The following is an 18,072-nucleotide window of genomic DNA, read 5'->3' on the forward strand; positions in this document are numbered from 1 at the left end:
GTAACTGCCTAGGATCATTGCTGCCAAAGAGCAAGATCAGAGGAAATGATCAAACACCTGGGAGATGGAAAGGAAGGGTCTTCTTGAAGCCTCTCTGAGTCTAATACTTTGCGCCTCCAAAAAATAGGGCAGAAAAGCTATATAGGAGAGACTGGTACTTCTGTCTACTGGCAAAATTAGCTTCCTTATAATCTAGTAGGCTGGAGAAATCTGCTGCCATTCAGAAGATGCGAAGAGAAAAGGTCTGGCTAATGCTCTCTCTTCAGCAGCTATTCATAGATTGTTTGAAGGAGACTGATGTTAGCGTTAGCAGAAAAACTATCCAAGCTTAGCTATGCGGTCTGACCCCAGCTGGCAGCATAACTACAGAAATTTCTCAGAAACAGCAGTCGGTCTGTTTAGCTTTGTCAGAGGAAATCAGCGCGAGTGGGCAGCTCACACTCTCACAGCTATAAAAACTTTTATGATAAGAGACCATATTGGATAAAAAAGATTGAGAGGGTTATACCGTCTACTGAAAAATTAGCCTTAGTTTAAGGAAGTTTTACTGTCTTTTATACAGTGTTATCTTTCCATGCTTGGCAAACAGGCCAAATAGTTATGAGGCAAACTGGTTCTCCATAGGATAAATAAATTATCGTGTTCCTTCTTCCAGCTTCTGACTAGGGAAAATAAATTTTTCCTTTGGTAAGGAACCAGAAGGGGATTTTACAACTTAACACAGAACAAACCTTTTGGTACGGCCTAACTGATGCTTGCTTGTGCAGCCACAGCTGCCCAGAAGCTGAGTCCTGATATCCTCAAATAAGTGTGTGATGAGAGCCTTGGCTGAGCTGAGCCCCGAGGTGATGCTGTCTGACTTCTTCTTACTGTGAGCATCCTCACTAGTGTCCTATCTCAAGCAAGATTTTCTTAAAATGGTAATTGCTAAACACAAGAAAACTTCAAATAGTGAATATCAGGTCTGCAGGAGAAGATATTAAATAAGAGTAGGGAAATGAACCCTCTTCTCTCCCTGTTCCTTGTCGTCTTCATTACTGGTCTTGTGCTCCACTCCAGCCACCTGTGATAGCCTCTTGCACTGTACAATCTTCAGACAATTCCCCTCAGCGTCCTGGGAAATGTTCCTTCCCTCTCTCTTTTTAGTCTTTTCTAGGGGAGGAGATTTCTTGCCCTGATCAGTGCCCCACTCCTGCTGGGTGGCCCAGCCTGTGATTATACATCATTCCAGAAACACCTTGCTCAGTTACTCCCAGGGAAGGCTCTGTCTCCCTGTTTTTCCAGAGGGCTTTGCCTGCCTAAAATAGTAAAAGCCATAGTAAAGCAAACTGGTTGGCTTTGCAGACACAGCCTTTCAAACAAAACATACTGCATGCACACAGTAAACTGCAAACAGATAAAACACCCCCTTCACAAGGTGTATCACCTGTACGATATACGATACAGCAGCAGAAGGGAGAGCCCAGACACATAAATCATCTTATTCAAGAAAATGACTTCAATGTATAAAAAACTTGCAAAGTCTCAGAATTATAGGCAGTTGTTATAGTTTCTATGATTATAGTTTCCATGTTTCTCCCTTCAAGACCTCATTCAGCTGTTACTGAGCCTGTGATTTTCAGTTAGAGTCTTCTTATATAAAGTGTAAGTAAAATCAGAGACGTTGTGAGCCCTGAGGAGGTGAACACCTCCCTTACTATCCTGGCTGGAGCAGGAGCCTTGGTCTGATCTGAGGAGGGGAGACTACACTGGCTTGCTCGACACTCCCCAGCATGAAAAAGTGGATGGGAGAGGGACGGAGGGGTTTAGTGATTCTAAAATCATTTAGAAATGGGCAAGCCAAAAGTGCTGAACCCAAAGTAAAAAGTGTGATCCAAGTGCTGCTGAGCAGCTACATAGAGGAGCAACGAAACTCTCACTTATGCAAAGATGTCCTCAAACTAGTGTGTATTTTCACGAACCATTTCTTCATGGTGAAGTCTTCTTGCATGTGTAGACACACATTTAAACATTACACACCGTGTAAACTGACCACTAATTCTCAGCTTAAATTTTCTGATTAAAATTATCTCATTTTGTTTGAGAATGATTTTTCTCTCATTACATTTCTCTCTAGAAACATATGATTAACTCTCTTTCTAATATGATAGCATTCTACCCTGAATTCTGCTAAGTTATATAAAAATATCACCAGAAAAATTAAAAAGGAACAAAATGGCACCTTGTATATATGGCATATTAAAAAAAATAAGAAATCATGACAAGTCAGGAGAAATTTGGGATATGACATTGCATAAGGAAATCTTCTGAAAAATAAACCCATACAGATATGCTATTACATTAAATCATCTCTCTTTTCTGTTCCCCATCTTAAAATGTGTCAGAAGGAGATAAGCAACCCCTGAGGTCCAGCGTAAAAGAAATGTGCTTCAGAGTCTTCCTTCTAGCCAGAGCACATCTAAGGCAGCACAGCAGAAGGGGGCTGAGGGGAGAAAAGAGGTTTTCCTCCTTTTCCTGTCATCCATCAGCAAGGGGAGAGAGGGAGAGCTGAATGTTTGTTATGGCGTTGCCTTCACTGACTATGTGAGTTGTTGGAGCACCTGTTTTACTGTGGCTTTCCTGTGACTGCCCTTCCCTAAAACAATAGTTTAGTTGGCACTGTGTTTCAAAGCTGCTGTTCGTCTGAGAGTTTTCTGAAGCAGAAAGAATTTTGCTTGCCCTGAGCCATATTGGTGCAATGATGGGGCTTTGTGTGTGTTTTCATAGTATCCTGAAAGCATCTTAGAATAATAAGAACAGAAGAGAGGAAATGCTAGATATTTAATACATTGAGTCAGGAATTTAATTGCAATATGTAGCTAGTATTTAACAGGTGAGAGGCTCAGAAAGGTCAGCAGTGGAAAGAAATTTCAATGAAAAATTCAGGGGGTGATTGATAGGCATCTGTTGCATGTTGGAAGAAGAAAAGACCCCCAAATTGTACAAAACCATAATATACTTCATGTATACCCACATTTCATCCTGCAGAAATAGCATGAATCAGCCACAAACACTGGGTTGGAAAAACCTCTCCTGTGTTTTCAGGAGGCAGAGTGTGCACTTCCTCTGCTAAATTCAAAAGTTAAGAAAACAGTAGCTTAATGTCTCAGAAATTCTTGCCTGTATCACACTCCTGTGTGTGCTGATCAGCCATCTTTGTTCTTCTGAAAACCTGGACTAAAGCCTTGCTGTTCTTACTCTTTTCAAGGTCCTTTACCTTTAATTGGGGATTAGAAGTCATTGCACTGGTAACTTCCATTGCTTGATCTGCAGCTTGGTTCTGTTTCTGCAAACTCCCAAACAATTGCTGTTTACTTTTGTGAGCAACACTGACACAGCCATATGAAAAGGTAGATCAGGATTAGCTTTACAACTATTTAAATATAACTTCTATTTTTTAACCTTTCAAATTTAGAACAGCTGAGATTTCAAACAGATTTCAAAAAGATGGCACTGAAATGTTTGCAGACTGTTTACTCTTCTTGCATGCTTTTTCATTTGCCCAACTGTCTTCTTCTATCTATCTTCTATCTTGGGACAAAGCTTGTTTTTCTGCAAGAATCAAATGACTTGATACACTGAATAGTTCAGCTAATATTCAAAGGGTATAAATAGAGAAGAAGTCATTGCAGGAGGCTGTGTTTGACAAGGGATCAGCCTCTGCCTCTACATGTTAAGGTAACATAAGACAGATTTTTTTAAAATGGCTGTTATATTTATGCTGCATCTGTCATGAGCATTTCTCATGAGTTGCTAAATTACTCTCACTAAATGGTTTCATGGTTAGACTATTAATAAACTTGACTACTCCACAGTGTCACAGTTACAAAAACATTTTTGGAAACTCCTAAAATACCTCAGTCTACACTCAAAGATATTAAAGGCAGTAGAAACCATCATCTGGAAGCCCTTGAGTTTGAGCTGTGTAACTTAACTGTGGAATTTTGCTCAGGAGTTTCTGCACTTAACCCTGTAATTTTGATTAAACTACAGCTTATCCTTCGTTAAGTTAGTCAGTCTAGATATAGAAAACAAAGCCTGCTCATGGATGGCTAATCTAGCATATCCATTTGTACAGTGGTCCACTGGGCTGCTTGCAAAAGCAATCTTAAGCCCTGAGCACATGGAATACTTTTCCCGGTAATGCTGTTCCATGGAGTTTCCGGTGTAGCTGGGTACTCCAACAGTGAACAAAGATTTCACTATTTATCCTGTGCGTGTATGTGTTTTATTAATTAAAGTTTGGTGCCTAATACTGGTATATTTACATACGCAAGCAATTTTTGTCATGGTGGGAGTAGTCCCGGTGCGCTAGCTGGCACTTTGCAGGCGACTACAAATCCGTCTTTTGAGCAAAGTTCTGGTGCTTAGTTGAACAGCAGGTATGTGAAATTACAGGCCCAGGTCTGTATTTGTGTCACTTGTTTTCATTTTCCACCCCCATACTTACACACTGATATTGTCTCATTCCTGTACAGGCGCATTAATTCTATCAATTATGCATCCTTAACTGTACTCGTGCATCTGTAATTTATGCAGTTATTCATTTTTCCTGGCTGTCGTGGAATAAATAAACAGGTGCATATTTACACTTGAGTCAACTGGGTGTGCCTCACAATATTGAAAAAGCAAAGCCATACTAAATGGAAAGGTCTGACAGTTCTAGCTCTTGGCTTGTTATGCATACTGACTACTTAATTTGTACCGTATTACTTTCTAACACTGTAAAATCAATACGCATAGTCTGAAAAAAAAGGGTTTGCAGGGAAAAGAAGGCTGGTTATATTATCTAGACACAAGAACTGCCATACGGGATCAGATCAAAAGTCCATTTATCTCATCATCTTCTCCCTGACAGTGGTCTGTAGGGGATTTTCAGGGAGAAGAACATAAAAAAACCATGGCATATACGAATTCTCCCCTAGTATACCTCTCATTTTCCAGAAATAAGCTGTGGAAAATCTTCCTTTACTCCTTCAGCTGGGAACTGTAAGTGTATCATCACGCCTAATAGGACAAATGGAGCTATGTCCTGTTAACTTCTCTAACCCCTTATGAACTTACCCGGGCTTTTGGCTTCCATGATGTTTTATGGCCATAAGTCCCACAACTTAGTTACATGTAATGTGGTCATCATATGTCTTTGTGAACCTGCTGTCTGATGGTTTCTTTGGACATCCCTTGCTTCCACTATTTTTGAGAAAGCATGTAGTTGTTTCCTGCAGATCTGCTGTTTCCATACCATTCACATAAGCATATACTCATCAATTTTTCAAGTTGATGACTCACATTTTATGTAATTTCTCCTTTCAAGCAGATTTGTCCCCAGCTCCTCTTATTCTATATTCTTTTTGAGGTGGAGTAATGTTTATTAGATCAGGGCTCTCCGCCCGTAAGAACATATCTGCAAAGGGTGTCATAATGGTATTTTTCTAGTCTAGCTCTCAGTTCCTTTCCAAAAAAATCCTAACGCAGTGTAAAAAGTTGCAAAAAAGTGACTTGGGCCTCCGCCAAGCAGAGATAAATTTACCTCAGATGACTAAGTGCCACATGTATTATATTTTCACAAGCTTGTCTTTGAAGGTGTAGAGTGTTGCTGTGAGGCAACATCCACAGTGCAATCTCCTCCAAGTTTATGTCTTAAACTTTGCCGAGTGAAAGTTCAATATCCGTAGTCTGAGAGCACTGCTGTAAACCGGGCTAATGTTCCTTGGCTATTGACTGTGAACCAAGCATACTTAGGCCAGGAACCTCTTTTCGGCTTTTCCAAGTTAACTAATGTGTAATACAGTAAATTATAATTGGAGAAAGTGATGGTTTTCCTGATAAATAAGTGTCAGAGGGAAACAAAAGGGTTGCATTTCAAGCACCATTCTTTTGAGATATATTCAGATATGGAGGCACAGAAAGGCAGAAATTTATGTGTTTCTTTTTTTACTATGAAATTCCTTTGTGATGATTTTCTCAGTGGTTCAAAATGCAATCTGGTAAATGCAACTGACTGCATTTCTACTGGACATCTTGGAGGTCTGCGTGCTGTACCTTGGCTTGTTAACTCTTTGTAGTCATATTCCGGATGCTTTTTCCTTGTTTCCTCCTTTTGAGTTTTGGTGATACAACACACTTCTGTACATACTTGTCGCAGGATGCTGTGTTTTCGCTGTGAGACTGCACGACCTATCCCAAGCAACTCTCCTAAATACAGAAAATAATTAGCTATGTAATGTACTGTCATAACAAAATTGTGGTTTACACCAATTATGCTTATCATGCAAATATACTACCTTTAAGTTTTTCCCACACAGTGAGATGTCCTATTATATCACTTCTTGTCTTCAAAGAAGTGAAACCTTCACACTAACCGCCGCCCCCTAGAATGAGGCAATAAGTTTTCTAGCCTAAAACAACTTATGGGTCATTGTCCAGACAAGTACAAACAGATACTTGAAAGTGAAAACTCTGGGCAGGCTATGAAGGAAGCACAAACAGAAGCACAAAGACAGAACAGGTAGAAAGGACAATTGAACAGCACACTTTGTAGCTTTCAGAAGCAATGTGCTCATTTCAAATTCAGCATTTGCACAAGCATCCTTATGTTAGCTTTGAACTATCTCTAGCAATTAAGGTGGCGCAGAATGGAACCAAAGCATGCTCCAAAATTTGCTGGAAGAGTAGGAAGAAATACCGTCATCAGTAGAAATACTACTGTTAGCCATGATGCCTACTAAGAACAGTTAAAGTCATCTTGGATGTGTTTACATGAACGGCAGAGAATGCAGTATAGATTTACCTAGTGCAGGTGCTCTGAATACTCAATGTAAAGCATCAAGTGCAGTACAGGAATACAAAAGAAACACAGCCTGACTTTGCTATGGCTTAGCAGTCTGAGCTTCCCAAAATCAGGGACTCCAGAAAACTGGAGTTCCATTTATATGTAGGTGGGATCATTCATGGAGCAGGTAAAGCCTTGCTGCATTGGTCTGCATTGGTAAATTTCCACCGAATTAATGAGGAATAGGCTATGTTTGTCATTAGAGGCATGAACAATGCCCTTCTGCTGTTTACAGACTAAATGGTCTGACTGTTTTAAACTCATTCCTCTTTGCTGGACCCTTTCACCCCGCAGTATTTCACCTGTGGAAATGTAGGCATTACATTTGAGGAAGGGTTAGGTATGAATGGGTCACACTGACAATAAAAAAAGGTATAAACAGAACCGACAGTCTGAGCGCTCATTTGTGAGACATATGCAGTTTTCCAGTTCTAAAAAGATGCTATGTTGATTTTTGCTAAAGAAAAAAAGGAAAAACTTTGGAGGGAAAGAAAACACTTTGGATGGAGAAGGTATGTGGCTTACTCATCTCAGACCACACACTTTACAATTGCTCTTCAGAATGACATATGCGAGCCTAAAGTGAAAAACCCTATTTAAAGAACTGATGACCTCCCCACTTCCATTCCAACACACAATTTAAAAAATTGTTTAAAAATATAGTTCATAGAATCTAAAGCAAAGTAATCAGTACATGTATGGTTATTTTTCTGGAGTAATAAATAAGAAAACAGAGTATATAACAGACACTATTTGCTAAGGAATTCCTTTTCCAGTGCAGGTATAGCATTATCAATATTAATCACACAGATGACTGATTGCAGGAGCAAGTACTCCCAAATATGAATTCTCTAAGATTTCAGAGAGTATTACACTTTGACTGCATTTCCATAAATATTTTGCTTAACCTTGCCAATGATGACAAAAAGTGATTTACTTGAGAAAAATGTATTATGTAATAAAACCGATGACATTTAATCTGAGTTTTAGCATCTAATTATTATACTGTGTTCAACACGGCAATACTAGAAACACTTCTCTTTAAAAAATTGTCATTAAAAGCAACAGGTAAATAACAGCGCAGCTGTTTTCTTTCATAAACATATTTAGAAACTAGGCCTTGTAATGTTATTTTTGAAATTGCCACATTCACCAAGCACCTTAAGTTATTAATAGGTTGTCTGCCTCTGGCATGAAAAAACATCTTGATCCTTGTATTCTTACACTCCAAAACTATAAATGTTAGCAGGGAAAAAAATTAAACAACAAAAAAGTCCATAAAAGGAAATAGATTAATTCTGATGCATTCCCTATGAAGTTACCACGTTAAAGACTATATATAAAGCATAGACCCAACAATATACGATTTTGACACAGAACATGCTCTTTTTGTAGGGTTTTTGCATGGTTCTCTGCACGGCGAGAAATTGCAGGGCATGTATATACAGGAATCTGGATTCCCTGTCAGGGACTAAGTATCGAAAAGCCAGGCATTATCTCACCTAGCCCCTCTGCTAGCTCAGACATGAGGGCCAGATTCAGACGGCCTCACTCAAAACGACACTAACTTCCAGAGCAGTAAGGGAGTTTCTCTAACTTGGTGGGACGATGCGTGGTGGGGCATTAACATTGGTGAGGCACCGATATGCTCAGGGTGCCATAAAAAGGTGCTTAACTTTCTAAGGAAGCAAAGGGGCAGGCAGAGGGACCTCGAGGCAACTGCTGGTTGTTAAAGTGCTGATTCTTTCATGTGTTACAGTGCAAAACAGTGAAAAAGGAACATTATTTAAATTAATTAAAAAAATGCACCACAGACACCGTATCACTAAGAAAGCCAGTAACTTTACTGATTTGTCTGCAAAATACAAATTATACCTTATTTCCAGCAGGAGAATCTTTTGAAATTTTCCCATTTTTGTTCACTACAGACAGCTGAATTAAGTCCCTTGAGATACACAGATGTGGTTTAACTTAGTTATAACATCTTGTCATCTAGTGGCGACAAAGTCCAGCTTATGCCGCTGTGAGCCTCTACTTTAATATTTGTTGCAAATGCTTGTATGCTCCCATTTACAAGCTATTTTGTTATCACCATTGTTTTATGGAAGCAAATCCCCATGAAAGAGAAGAAAAAAAGAAAAAAAGGATACAACAAACCATCTGAAGCAATCCAAGTGTAATGCCTGCGGTAACCCAGGTCTGATATTAGTTACTCCACAAAAGACTCTGGTACTGCATTTTTTTTTTGTTTTTTAAATGAGTTACTTAACTGACCTTTTTTTGAACCAAACTGAGGTACGGATCAGTCTGAGGTATGAGCAGGGAAGGTAGAAATGCAACACCTGATTATGAAAATAATCAAACAGATACTTTTGATGCAGAAGGTCTGTGGCTCAAAGCTTGGATTGCTCCACATCTTTGGTTAAAATATATTAACAAAAGCCTTTTATTACATCTACAGTCTGAAGCATTCTAACAGACACCAATGTTCCATCAGTCCTTCAAGAGACCTGTAGTGGCAGGAAATTAATGCCATATAACTGACGACATCACAGCAGATGGCACAAACAGGAACAGATGAAGTATGCCATGTTTAGGCAACAGCCTTTATTGAGGTTTCAAGTGGCTTTTAAAAAATTACAAAGCATTTACCTTCAAGGCGAAGGAAGAAGGAAAACAAAACAGCTCTGTTAGGACTATAGATAAAAGAGGGTATATAGGATAACACATACAATACAAAAGGGTTGACATCCTTGAAAACAGTCTATGTGTTCTTTTATTCTTATGCTAGCTTTACCTGAAAAAGATCTGAGGACAACAGATATTTTTATATTATTCATTAAAAACTGCTAAATTCCTCTTCTGGGAAAAATATAAGCCATTTTGTTATAAAACACAACTTTTGAAAAACACTGAAATGACAAAAGCTTTACTGCGAATGGCTCAATGCATACAATATACAGGTTGTGCAGATAGGGTATATCATATAATTGTCACCAGCAATTAAACACTAACTGACAACACCTTTTAATAGAGGTTAGCTTAGCTATAACAATACTTGCAGATGTCTAGAATGCCACTTCAGGTGTTTGAACTTACAATTAAGAATGTTGCCTAAAACATTATATAGCATGGGTTAAGGTAAAGTAAATGTTAATACTCTTTCAGGGCTCTGCCCCAAACTCCTTAAATACAAAGGAATCACACAATAAACCCAAATTAGCTTTGCAAATACAATAAATGGTAAGGTACAGATAAAGGAACAAGAAAGGTAGACAGTTATAGTTTACAGAAAGTGACTTCACAATCAAAGTTGTGCTTCTTATCATTAGATCAGTTTGCAAATATGCATTATCCCCCACAATTTTGCCAGTATAAGTTAGTTGCCCTCTGCAGCAGGAACAAGAGGGACGACTGGCATTTATTTTCACGTGATTCTGTTCTACTTGTGTTTATACAAAAATCACTGTCAGAGTTAATATAAATTGCCCAGGCAATACTTTTCACGCTACTTTCTGCTTAGTTACTTGCAGTAATATATTACACTGCATCTTCGTTAAATACGATATCTTTCCTTTTTCATGCGTTGCTGAGGCAAATCGCAAGGTAAACTATTAATATGGCTATTCTTCATATATCAATAGACCAAATCCCCTTCCCCACTGACAAGTTTCTACTACAATACTGATAAAGTTGTATTTTTTCTTGAAATGACAAGGTACATTTGTGATATATTTGCATATTTTTGACACACCAAAGTTTAAAATTCTCAGAAGAGAATACGAGTATAGATTCATCTGAAGGTGAAGAAAGTGGTTTCAAAAACAGTTTTTTTGTGTTTTAAAATTAATTATGGGCCCCATTTTACCTTTTTTTTGTGGTTTTTTTGTGGTTTTTTTTGTGTTTTTTTGTAGTTTTTTTGTGTATTTTTTTTGAACATGCGTATCTTTTTTTTTACCCTGCAGATTGCTACACAAGATAAGATGGACGCATTAGTAGCACAGTATTCTGCTTAAAGAGTTTCCAGATTATGCACTAGCCCCTGCACGGCTGAGAGTGCCTGTAAGGCAGGCTTCTATAAAGTCATGATAAGTGAAAAGCGTATGTCCTAATGCACACTGTTGTCTGTTCATCATCCTCTACTACAGAGAGGTACACTCTATCATTGAGCAGTGCACAGCAACTGCACGTATAGGTGGGAAATAGAGTGTGGATTTCCCTTAACAAAATACTCTGTGTTGAGATTTAGCTGTCGCAGCTATACCCTTCATCATAGTGTCAATGTACGTAGGTGAGAGTTGGAAGGACTCTTGGAATAAGGAGAAATAGTACAGTTTTAGTATGGCACTAACATTTTGCTTAAACACTTTTTCCCTTCAACAGAAAGGTTAAACTGAAACATTTTAATATACCATTTTCTTCTAATAAACGAGGGACAAAGAGGGACTTAAAGAAATGATACATTCCCTCCGGTCAAGCTATTTTAGTCAAAGGAACAATATGAGGCAGGAGAAAATGTGGATGCCATATGCTGAAGCAAATCTTGCTAGGGTGCAAATACGCAGGGAGCATTGTTCAACAACATGCCCACTGTGAGATGACATGACCGCAGAGGTCCATGAGAACCAGGGACCTGATGGCCAATATCGGCTGTGTAAGATCAATCCACTTTTGAATGGTTCTTCAATTGATGATGTCTCTAAGAGTTTTAAACCTGTGAGAGAGGGGAGTAATCTTTATAACAGGCAGGTTCGTGCCGGTCCCTCCCTTTAACTCTCCCTACTGCTTCTGCAAATATTCACCTGCACTCACGTAACTGACAGCCGTTAGAGCTGTACATCCAATTCTGACAGGCAGCATACCAGCTTCATTAATGAGAAAGGGCCAAGTTATGCCGCTTTGTCATTTAACCCATGAAAAACTACAAGATACGCAGGACGTTAAGTAATAGAAGGGCCCTTAACTTGTTACAATGCACAAAACAGCATGAAAGAACTAATCAGTATATACAATGGATCGCAGTTCACCCAACTGATTGTAAAATGCTGTATTAAAATGATTTAAGTTGTTACACCATGGGTAAATTGTAACTTTTTACAGATCAGTCTTTCAACAGCTGACTTCGATCTGTAAAATGTATACCCAGTAAAAGAAAACTGAAAGAAAATAGTTAAATGTGCAACTGCACAAATATAATTCCCCACTATTAAGATAACAAAAACTTTTGCTATTACCATAATTATTATATATATTAGAAAGCTATACACAAGCATGTTAATTTCACAGATTTTTTTAAAAGATTCTTAATATTTTATATAATTAGAAATACACATTTCAAAAACAAAACTTCTGCAAAGAGAAAACAGTTATCTTGGTTAGCAAAGCATGGAGTTCTTCATGGCTTAGGGTAGTGCTTTCTATACAAAAAGTCCCTTTTGTTTGTTTCTTCAGGACTGTTTAAAAGATTAGCGAAGCTATCAAGGAAAAAAGAACACATTTTGGCTTAAGGAAACTACAAAAGCCACAAATGCTTTGCAAACTCTGTCTTACTTTTTAATATGAAAATAAGCAAAATGTAATGTACATATTTTTATATTTTTTTTTATTTAATAAGTGATGCAGACCCAGAATTTTTAAAATTAAATATGTTAGCCCTCGAACTCAACATTTTTACAAGTATGGTCCTCTTTGAATGTTTTGATCCTTTTTAACTGAGTCCCATACTCTGATGATACGCCTGCACGTTTGTGAATGTTTTTGCTGTTAGGTGACCCAGTCTCTTTCTAGCATCAATTCATGGCCACCCAACTGCTGGGTCTGTCAAAACATCTGTACATTTTCTATATGTTGCATAACAGCTGCTTTCTCTCTCAGTAAAGATCTGCCATTTCTGGCAAATGTTTTCCTTTTGTCTATTTACATGTAAATAACGTTGAACCTGCAACATGACACTATCTATTGTAACATACATTTTGCAAGGGAGCACAACAGTGAAAAGAAGTTAGCCTTAAAATCTATTTTGTACAAGTGTTCTGTTGTACAACTCAAGTGCTAAGCTTATCTCAGCATTTCTGTTTATCCTTATACTGTATCACTGAGGCAATTTAAAAGTACTTTTACAAAACAGAGTACCTGACTTTTTTTTTTTCCACACACGGCACATATAATGCATATCGACCCCCCCTCCCCCATTAAGGTATAGCACACACACACTGCAAGAAAAAAAACTAATAGGTAATAATGTTATCATGTCGCCCATCCTTCAGAGAGCCGCATGCGCTTGACAGAGGGGCTTTCCCTTTCGTCCGGCGAAGGTCTGGTGAGTCCAATGGGGGAGTGGAATTCATTCCGGTGATCTTCTCGGTCACTTCCATCGTAGGAACTGCTACAGCTGCTCAAACTGTCAACAGGAGATCTCCCCGCCTCATGGCGCGTGTGCTGTGGGTATCTCGAGGGTGTGGTGGTACGGTCTCTAGGAGGAGAAACAGGTTCTGACTTGATGTTGAGGCTTTGAGTAGAAGGCAGGGAGAGATTTGTACTCTGAGATAAATGAGTGCTAGTGCAAGCTCTGTAGGAGGAAAGGAAACCCAGTTACAGACGGAGGAGGCATGGAGCCCCCAGATATGCACAAACACTCACACAAAACACCAGTGTAAAGGCTCGCGCAGGACCAGCGCATGCAGAGAGCACGAGGACTGTTTTCTGGGCAGAATTCACAAATTCAAAGAGATGAAGGCATCACAACAAATGTGGTCGCCTTGAGCAGGACATGCCCTCAGTTTGAAAGAAGGTCTTGCTTTCAGTCTCTCCTTTTTTTGACTCAAGTGTCACAACAAATTTGGGAAGGCGAGCCTTTGCACTGTTGGAACCACCTGCAGGTTTCTTTATAACTAATGCTTGTGTGTGTGTATGCACCGGCTGAGACAGGGGAGGCACGGACTTTCTGATGGGATTAATCCAATTAGTCTGAATGCACCCAACTACTTTTATCGCCGTTCATTTTGACATGCGACTTCAGATGCAAAACAGAAACAAAAATCTGGGGCAGGTACATTTTATACCTTTCAGAATAGAGTTGAAGTTACTGGTCCTAGGACTGACATTAATAAAATACCACAGGCAGGCAAGGATTTAGATATGATTTTATGGTTTAATTCTATGACTTCATAACTCAATCCAGAATGCTTTTGAATAAACTACCAAAGAGAAGCTGAAGAGTAGTGGAAGATGTCAGAGGATTGTACTGTTTGCCTGTAGGAGAGCCCAGCTCAGAGGATGCTCCTAGCATAAAGAGAAACTGTTATGCTAAAATTTTTTCAAAGGCAAGGTATATAACTATTCTAAGTTCATTTTCCTTCTGTGCATTTTTGTGGGCAGGTAGCAGCAGAGGGAAGCTGAAACAGGCCGGGAGGGGAGTGAATACTGAGAATGCTCTTTATCTCATGGGAGAAATGAGATCACTTGCATCTGCAGGATGTTTTGTACAAAAGCACCACCTCCTGGTAAAACCTGACTTTTCTCTTCGTTATTAAAATAGAGTTCCTAACATGCAGTTCCCATTATGTTCCCCTTCAGGGACCTTTTGCTAGGCTGAAGTTAGTGTCTAACCTTAGAGACACAATTTCAAGATTTCTACTTGTGAACATTTATACTGGGGAAGACTGAAGGCAGAAAGGGCAACAGACCACTTGGCCTGATAAGATTTTAAACCCAAAGGGATGTGCAGGCATTTCTACTGCAAGCAGAAGAAATATTGGGATTTGGAAGTAATTTTTAAGCTTGTAGAAGAAACAATTAAGTTTAGATGTGGTCTCTTCACTTATTGAAATATTCCAGTTTTCCTGACAGCTCATCAACTGGCAGCTGAGCTTCACTTAAGCAACATCTACTGAAACTTTGATGAAAGCCAAAATGTTTTCTTTTCTTCTGACAGATTTAAAACGGAGCTATATGGCTTCAGTATTGAATGATATCAGCTGCTTTTATCAGGAATTATTGTAGTCTTTAATAATGGATGGATCTTGCTAGAAAACAGAGAAAACAGGATGTTCCACCTCCAATTGCTTTTATCTACCCTCCATTCCTATACAGATGAATGTGCCAAATTTGCAGCAATCCCTTTCATAAGTCACAAAGTTCGTGAGTAATAGCCCTCACAGCAGCAAACGTAGGCATTTTTTTTTGGCAAAGAGGACATTTTCTTTGCTTTTGTAACTATTAAATTAAAGCATATAAGAAACTGTAATATCAGACTTTGTCATTCCAATTTAGTGAAATATTCCACTTTTTTCCTGAAAACTTGTGGAAAAGAATCCAACAAGAATCAAAAATACATTCCTGGGGATTTTTTTTGCTTTTCATTTCCAGTGACTTTATTTTTCAGTTGCTTAGGAGATGCTAGGACTTCACCTGGGAAAACAGGCTGCCAGTTTAGCATGTATGATAAGATTACATATGATTTTAGACACCAAGCTTATAGCTAAACCTGAAAGTCCTGTAATAAAGGATGGTGGAGCCTGGGGATTTGATTTAGAAGTGTTTGATATGAGCAGATGACATGTCACTTTGCAAAGCTGGGGACAGCTTAAAAACAACCATACTCAGTCAAATTTGTTCACATGGAACATACTTGCATTCTATTGTGTGACAGCCCCCAAAGAACAAATCCAGAGTGATAAGCTGCATTTTCAACGAAATAGAACTAGTATTGCTATACTGCAATGTTGCTTTTTTAATAGTGTTTCAGAAGTATGAGAATGCATCGCCATAGACTTTTCTTTAGATTCTTTGTGATTCATCAGCAGGGTTATGTAAATCCCTGGCATACAAATTTGTGGCAATGCTATAGGTTGATCTGCATTTTGGACACTTTTTTGTAAACTGAAAAAAGGTTAAGAAGTCATTTTGGCAGGTCAGGAGTAAATTTTTGAGGTTTAAAACTACAAGTAAATTAAAGCAATTATTCTGAGTCATCTTTTTTTTTTTTTTCTTTTTAAACACAGTCTTTTTCTGCTAAAACTATTTCTGAATTTTAATATCTGTTTTTTAGTGACTATAATTTACATTATTTCATTAAAATTTTCTGAAACAAGAATCTCACCTAAGCTAAAATGGTCAATTACAAGGGAAACCTACTGTTACACATAGATGTGAATGGTGAAATAGTAAATACTTAGGTGCAGTCTTTAGACCCATATTCTAAAGAGAGGATTGACCTCTATTTAGAATACAAGCTGTATTATAAAAAATAAGAATTCTCTCTGCTACAGAATTGTTTCTTTTCGGGTATGCATGTGTGTGAGTGTAGAAAGAGCTGTTTGTATCTATATGTATCAATGTATATTTTACACTGTTGCTTCATAGAATTACATAATTTTGGTCCAGGCATGCCCTATTTTCATCATTTTAAACCTACACTAAGTTCACTGGAAAACAAACAGGTTTTGAATATGGAAAATCCACAGAGAAAATAAAGCAAATGACTTCAAAGGATTGCGTGTAATTCTAAGCACTCCGTAAGTGCCATGCAGTCCACTCATGTTGATGTAATCACCTTTTTCCATATATTATATGAAAACATTTCATTTTATGGGAACAATGAAGAAAAATAATGTTTAAATTTTATCCAGCAGTTCCTATTGACACCAGTATAGTGAAAATGTGATGTTTATTTAGAATACCACAGCCACATGGGAGAAATGCTGGTTGCTATCTGGGTTCAACACTGAACAACTACACAACTCTGCTGCGCAAGAGGTGGGAAGCGAGTCAGGATGTAACGAGCTTGCAAGTGGGTTTAGTCCTTGCTGGTGCCAGTGAGATCAGTTCTGTGTGTGCCTCCATCTATTCCAATCTCCAACTGGTGTGGAAGCTCAGCATGCACAGGTGGAAGTGCAGGTCTGAGCAGGTGATGAGTGAGGACATGAACATGCACCAGATAGGTTTTTAGAGAGGGAGGAAGTGGTCTGTTGAAGGAAGAAAGAGCCTCACATACCTTTTCTTTTATCCTCACACTTGCTTCTCTAAATTAGACTACTTCCTCACTTCATATAATTTTTCCCCATAAATATATATAAGGAACCACTGAAAATTCACTGCAAAATTTAATTACGTAACTTTAGCTATGTGCTAGTCTGTAACGAGGAGAATAGAGGATATTTTTGACTTGCTAGCAATGCAACCTTCCTCCCTCTCCTCTGTTTTTCTTTTAGGTAAAAGCAAAGTTGTTCTTTCATATTTTTTGATCAACGTAAAAGCAGAATAAGAATTTCTGAGCCAAGATATTTTGATTAGCTCTCACACATTAAGGTCTACATTTTAAAAAGAAATTTCTAAACGAAGAATAATATGAAACTGAATCACTGGAATATCTTATTTACAATGGTGGCATAAGAAAAAAAGCTCAATCCGAAATACATAAGGCTTTTTTTCAAAACAAGGAAGTTGGCTGAACTGATACAAATTCACAAAACACAATGTCACTGCATCTAAATTTTTCAGTAAAAATAGTTCAATGGAGAATATGTGCCCATATCTAGCTATGGTTATCACCTAATCAAAATTAATCATTGCTAAGTAATAAGCTTGCTATGTAAGAGTCACAAAACAAGTCAACAGTATGCATGAATTTGGGCAATTTTTTGTTCAGTGGGTAGAATTTTGGAGAAACTTGTTTTACATAAACTATTATCTATACTGAAGATTCTTCAGATGAAATACTGTTTCTATGTTTGCATTTACATTTTAGGAAAGCCAAAATTTCACCTGTGGATGATACTTAAGGAAGAAAAGATTCTCTCTTAGACTGGGAAATACGGATGAAACAGAACATTTTCCATATAATGGACTTGTGCCTAAAAAATTTAGATCATTTATTTCAAAGTTTGGAATGGACTTCCCTTCTGGTTAGCAGCAATTAACTTCTGATAGACTCTTTGGTCCATGTTAAATTAGCAGTAACCCTCTCTGTAAGAGACATTGCAGCAATATTCAGACAAAATCCCAAAGTTTTGGGAGGGATTGGTTTTCAATAGAATTTGTGTGTATTTTTTCCAGATGTAGACCTAGTTAAAAGACCACAAAAGTACTATTTTGCTTTTTAACCTAAAAAGTTGAAAAGCCTAACTTGTTTTAATGTCCCAATCATATCAAAACAGGCTCTACATTGTTATCCTATTCACCAAGCTCAGCAAAAGGCCAAA

General features: G+C 38.1%; 1 protein-coding gene across 14 annotated transcripts in view; it reads right to left on the bottom strand.

Moving 5' to 3' along the window:
- Positions 1-9,449: 9,449 nt before the first annotated feature.
- Positions 9,450-18,072, bottom strand: part of MEF2C (myocyte enhancer factor 2C) — a 141,549-nt gene continuing 132,926 nt past the window's right edge. For 10 of the 14 annotated variants that reach the window (XM_075526945.1, XM_075526951.1, XM_075526948.1 and 7 more), the window contains one exon: positions 9,450-13,439. In XM_075526945.1, the coding sequence (XP_075383060.1) occupies positions 13,118-13,439 (322 nt within the window). In that variant the 3' untranslated portion in view covers positions 9,450-13,117. The remainder of the gene's footprint in view (positions 13,440-18,072) is intronic. The other 4 variants (XM_075526955.1, XM_075526953.1, XM_075526956.1 and 1 more) reach the window with 1 other exon arrangement.

Source organism: Mycteria americana, chromosome Z (assembly GCF_035582795.1).
Source record: "Mycteria americana isolate JAX WOST 10 ecotype Jacksonville Zoo and Gardens chromosome Z, USCA_MyAme_1.0, whole genome shotgun sequence".
Taxonomy (NCBI): domain Eukaryota; kingdom Metazoa; phylum Chordata; class Aves; order Ciconiiformes; family Ciconiidae; genus Mycteria; species Mycteria americana.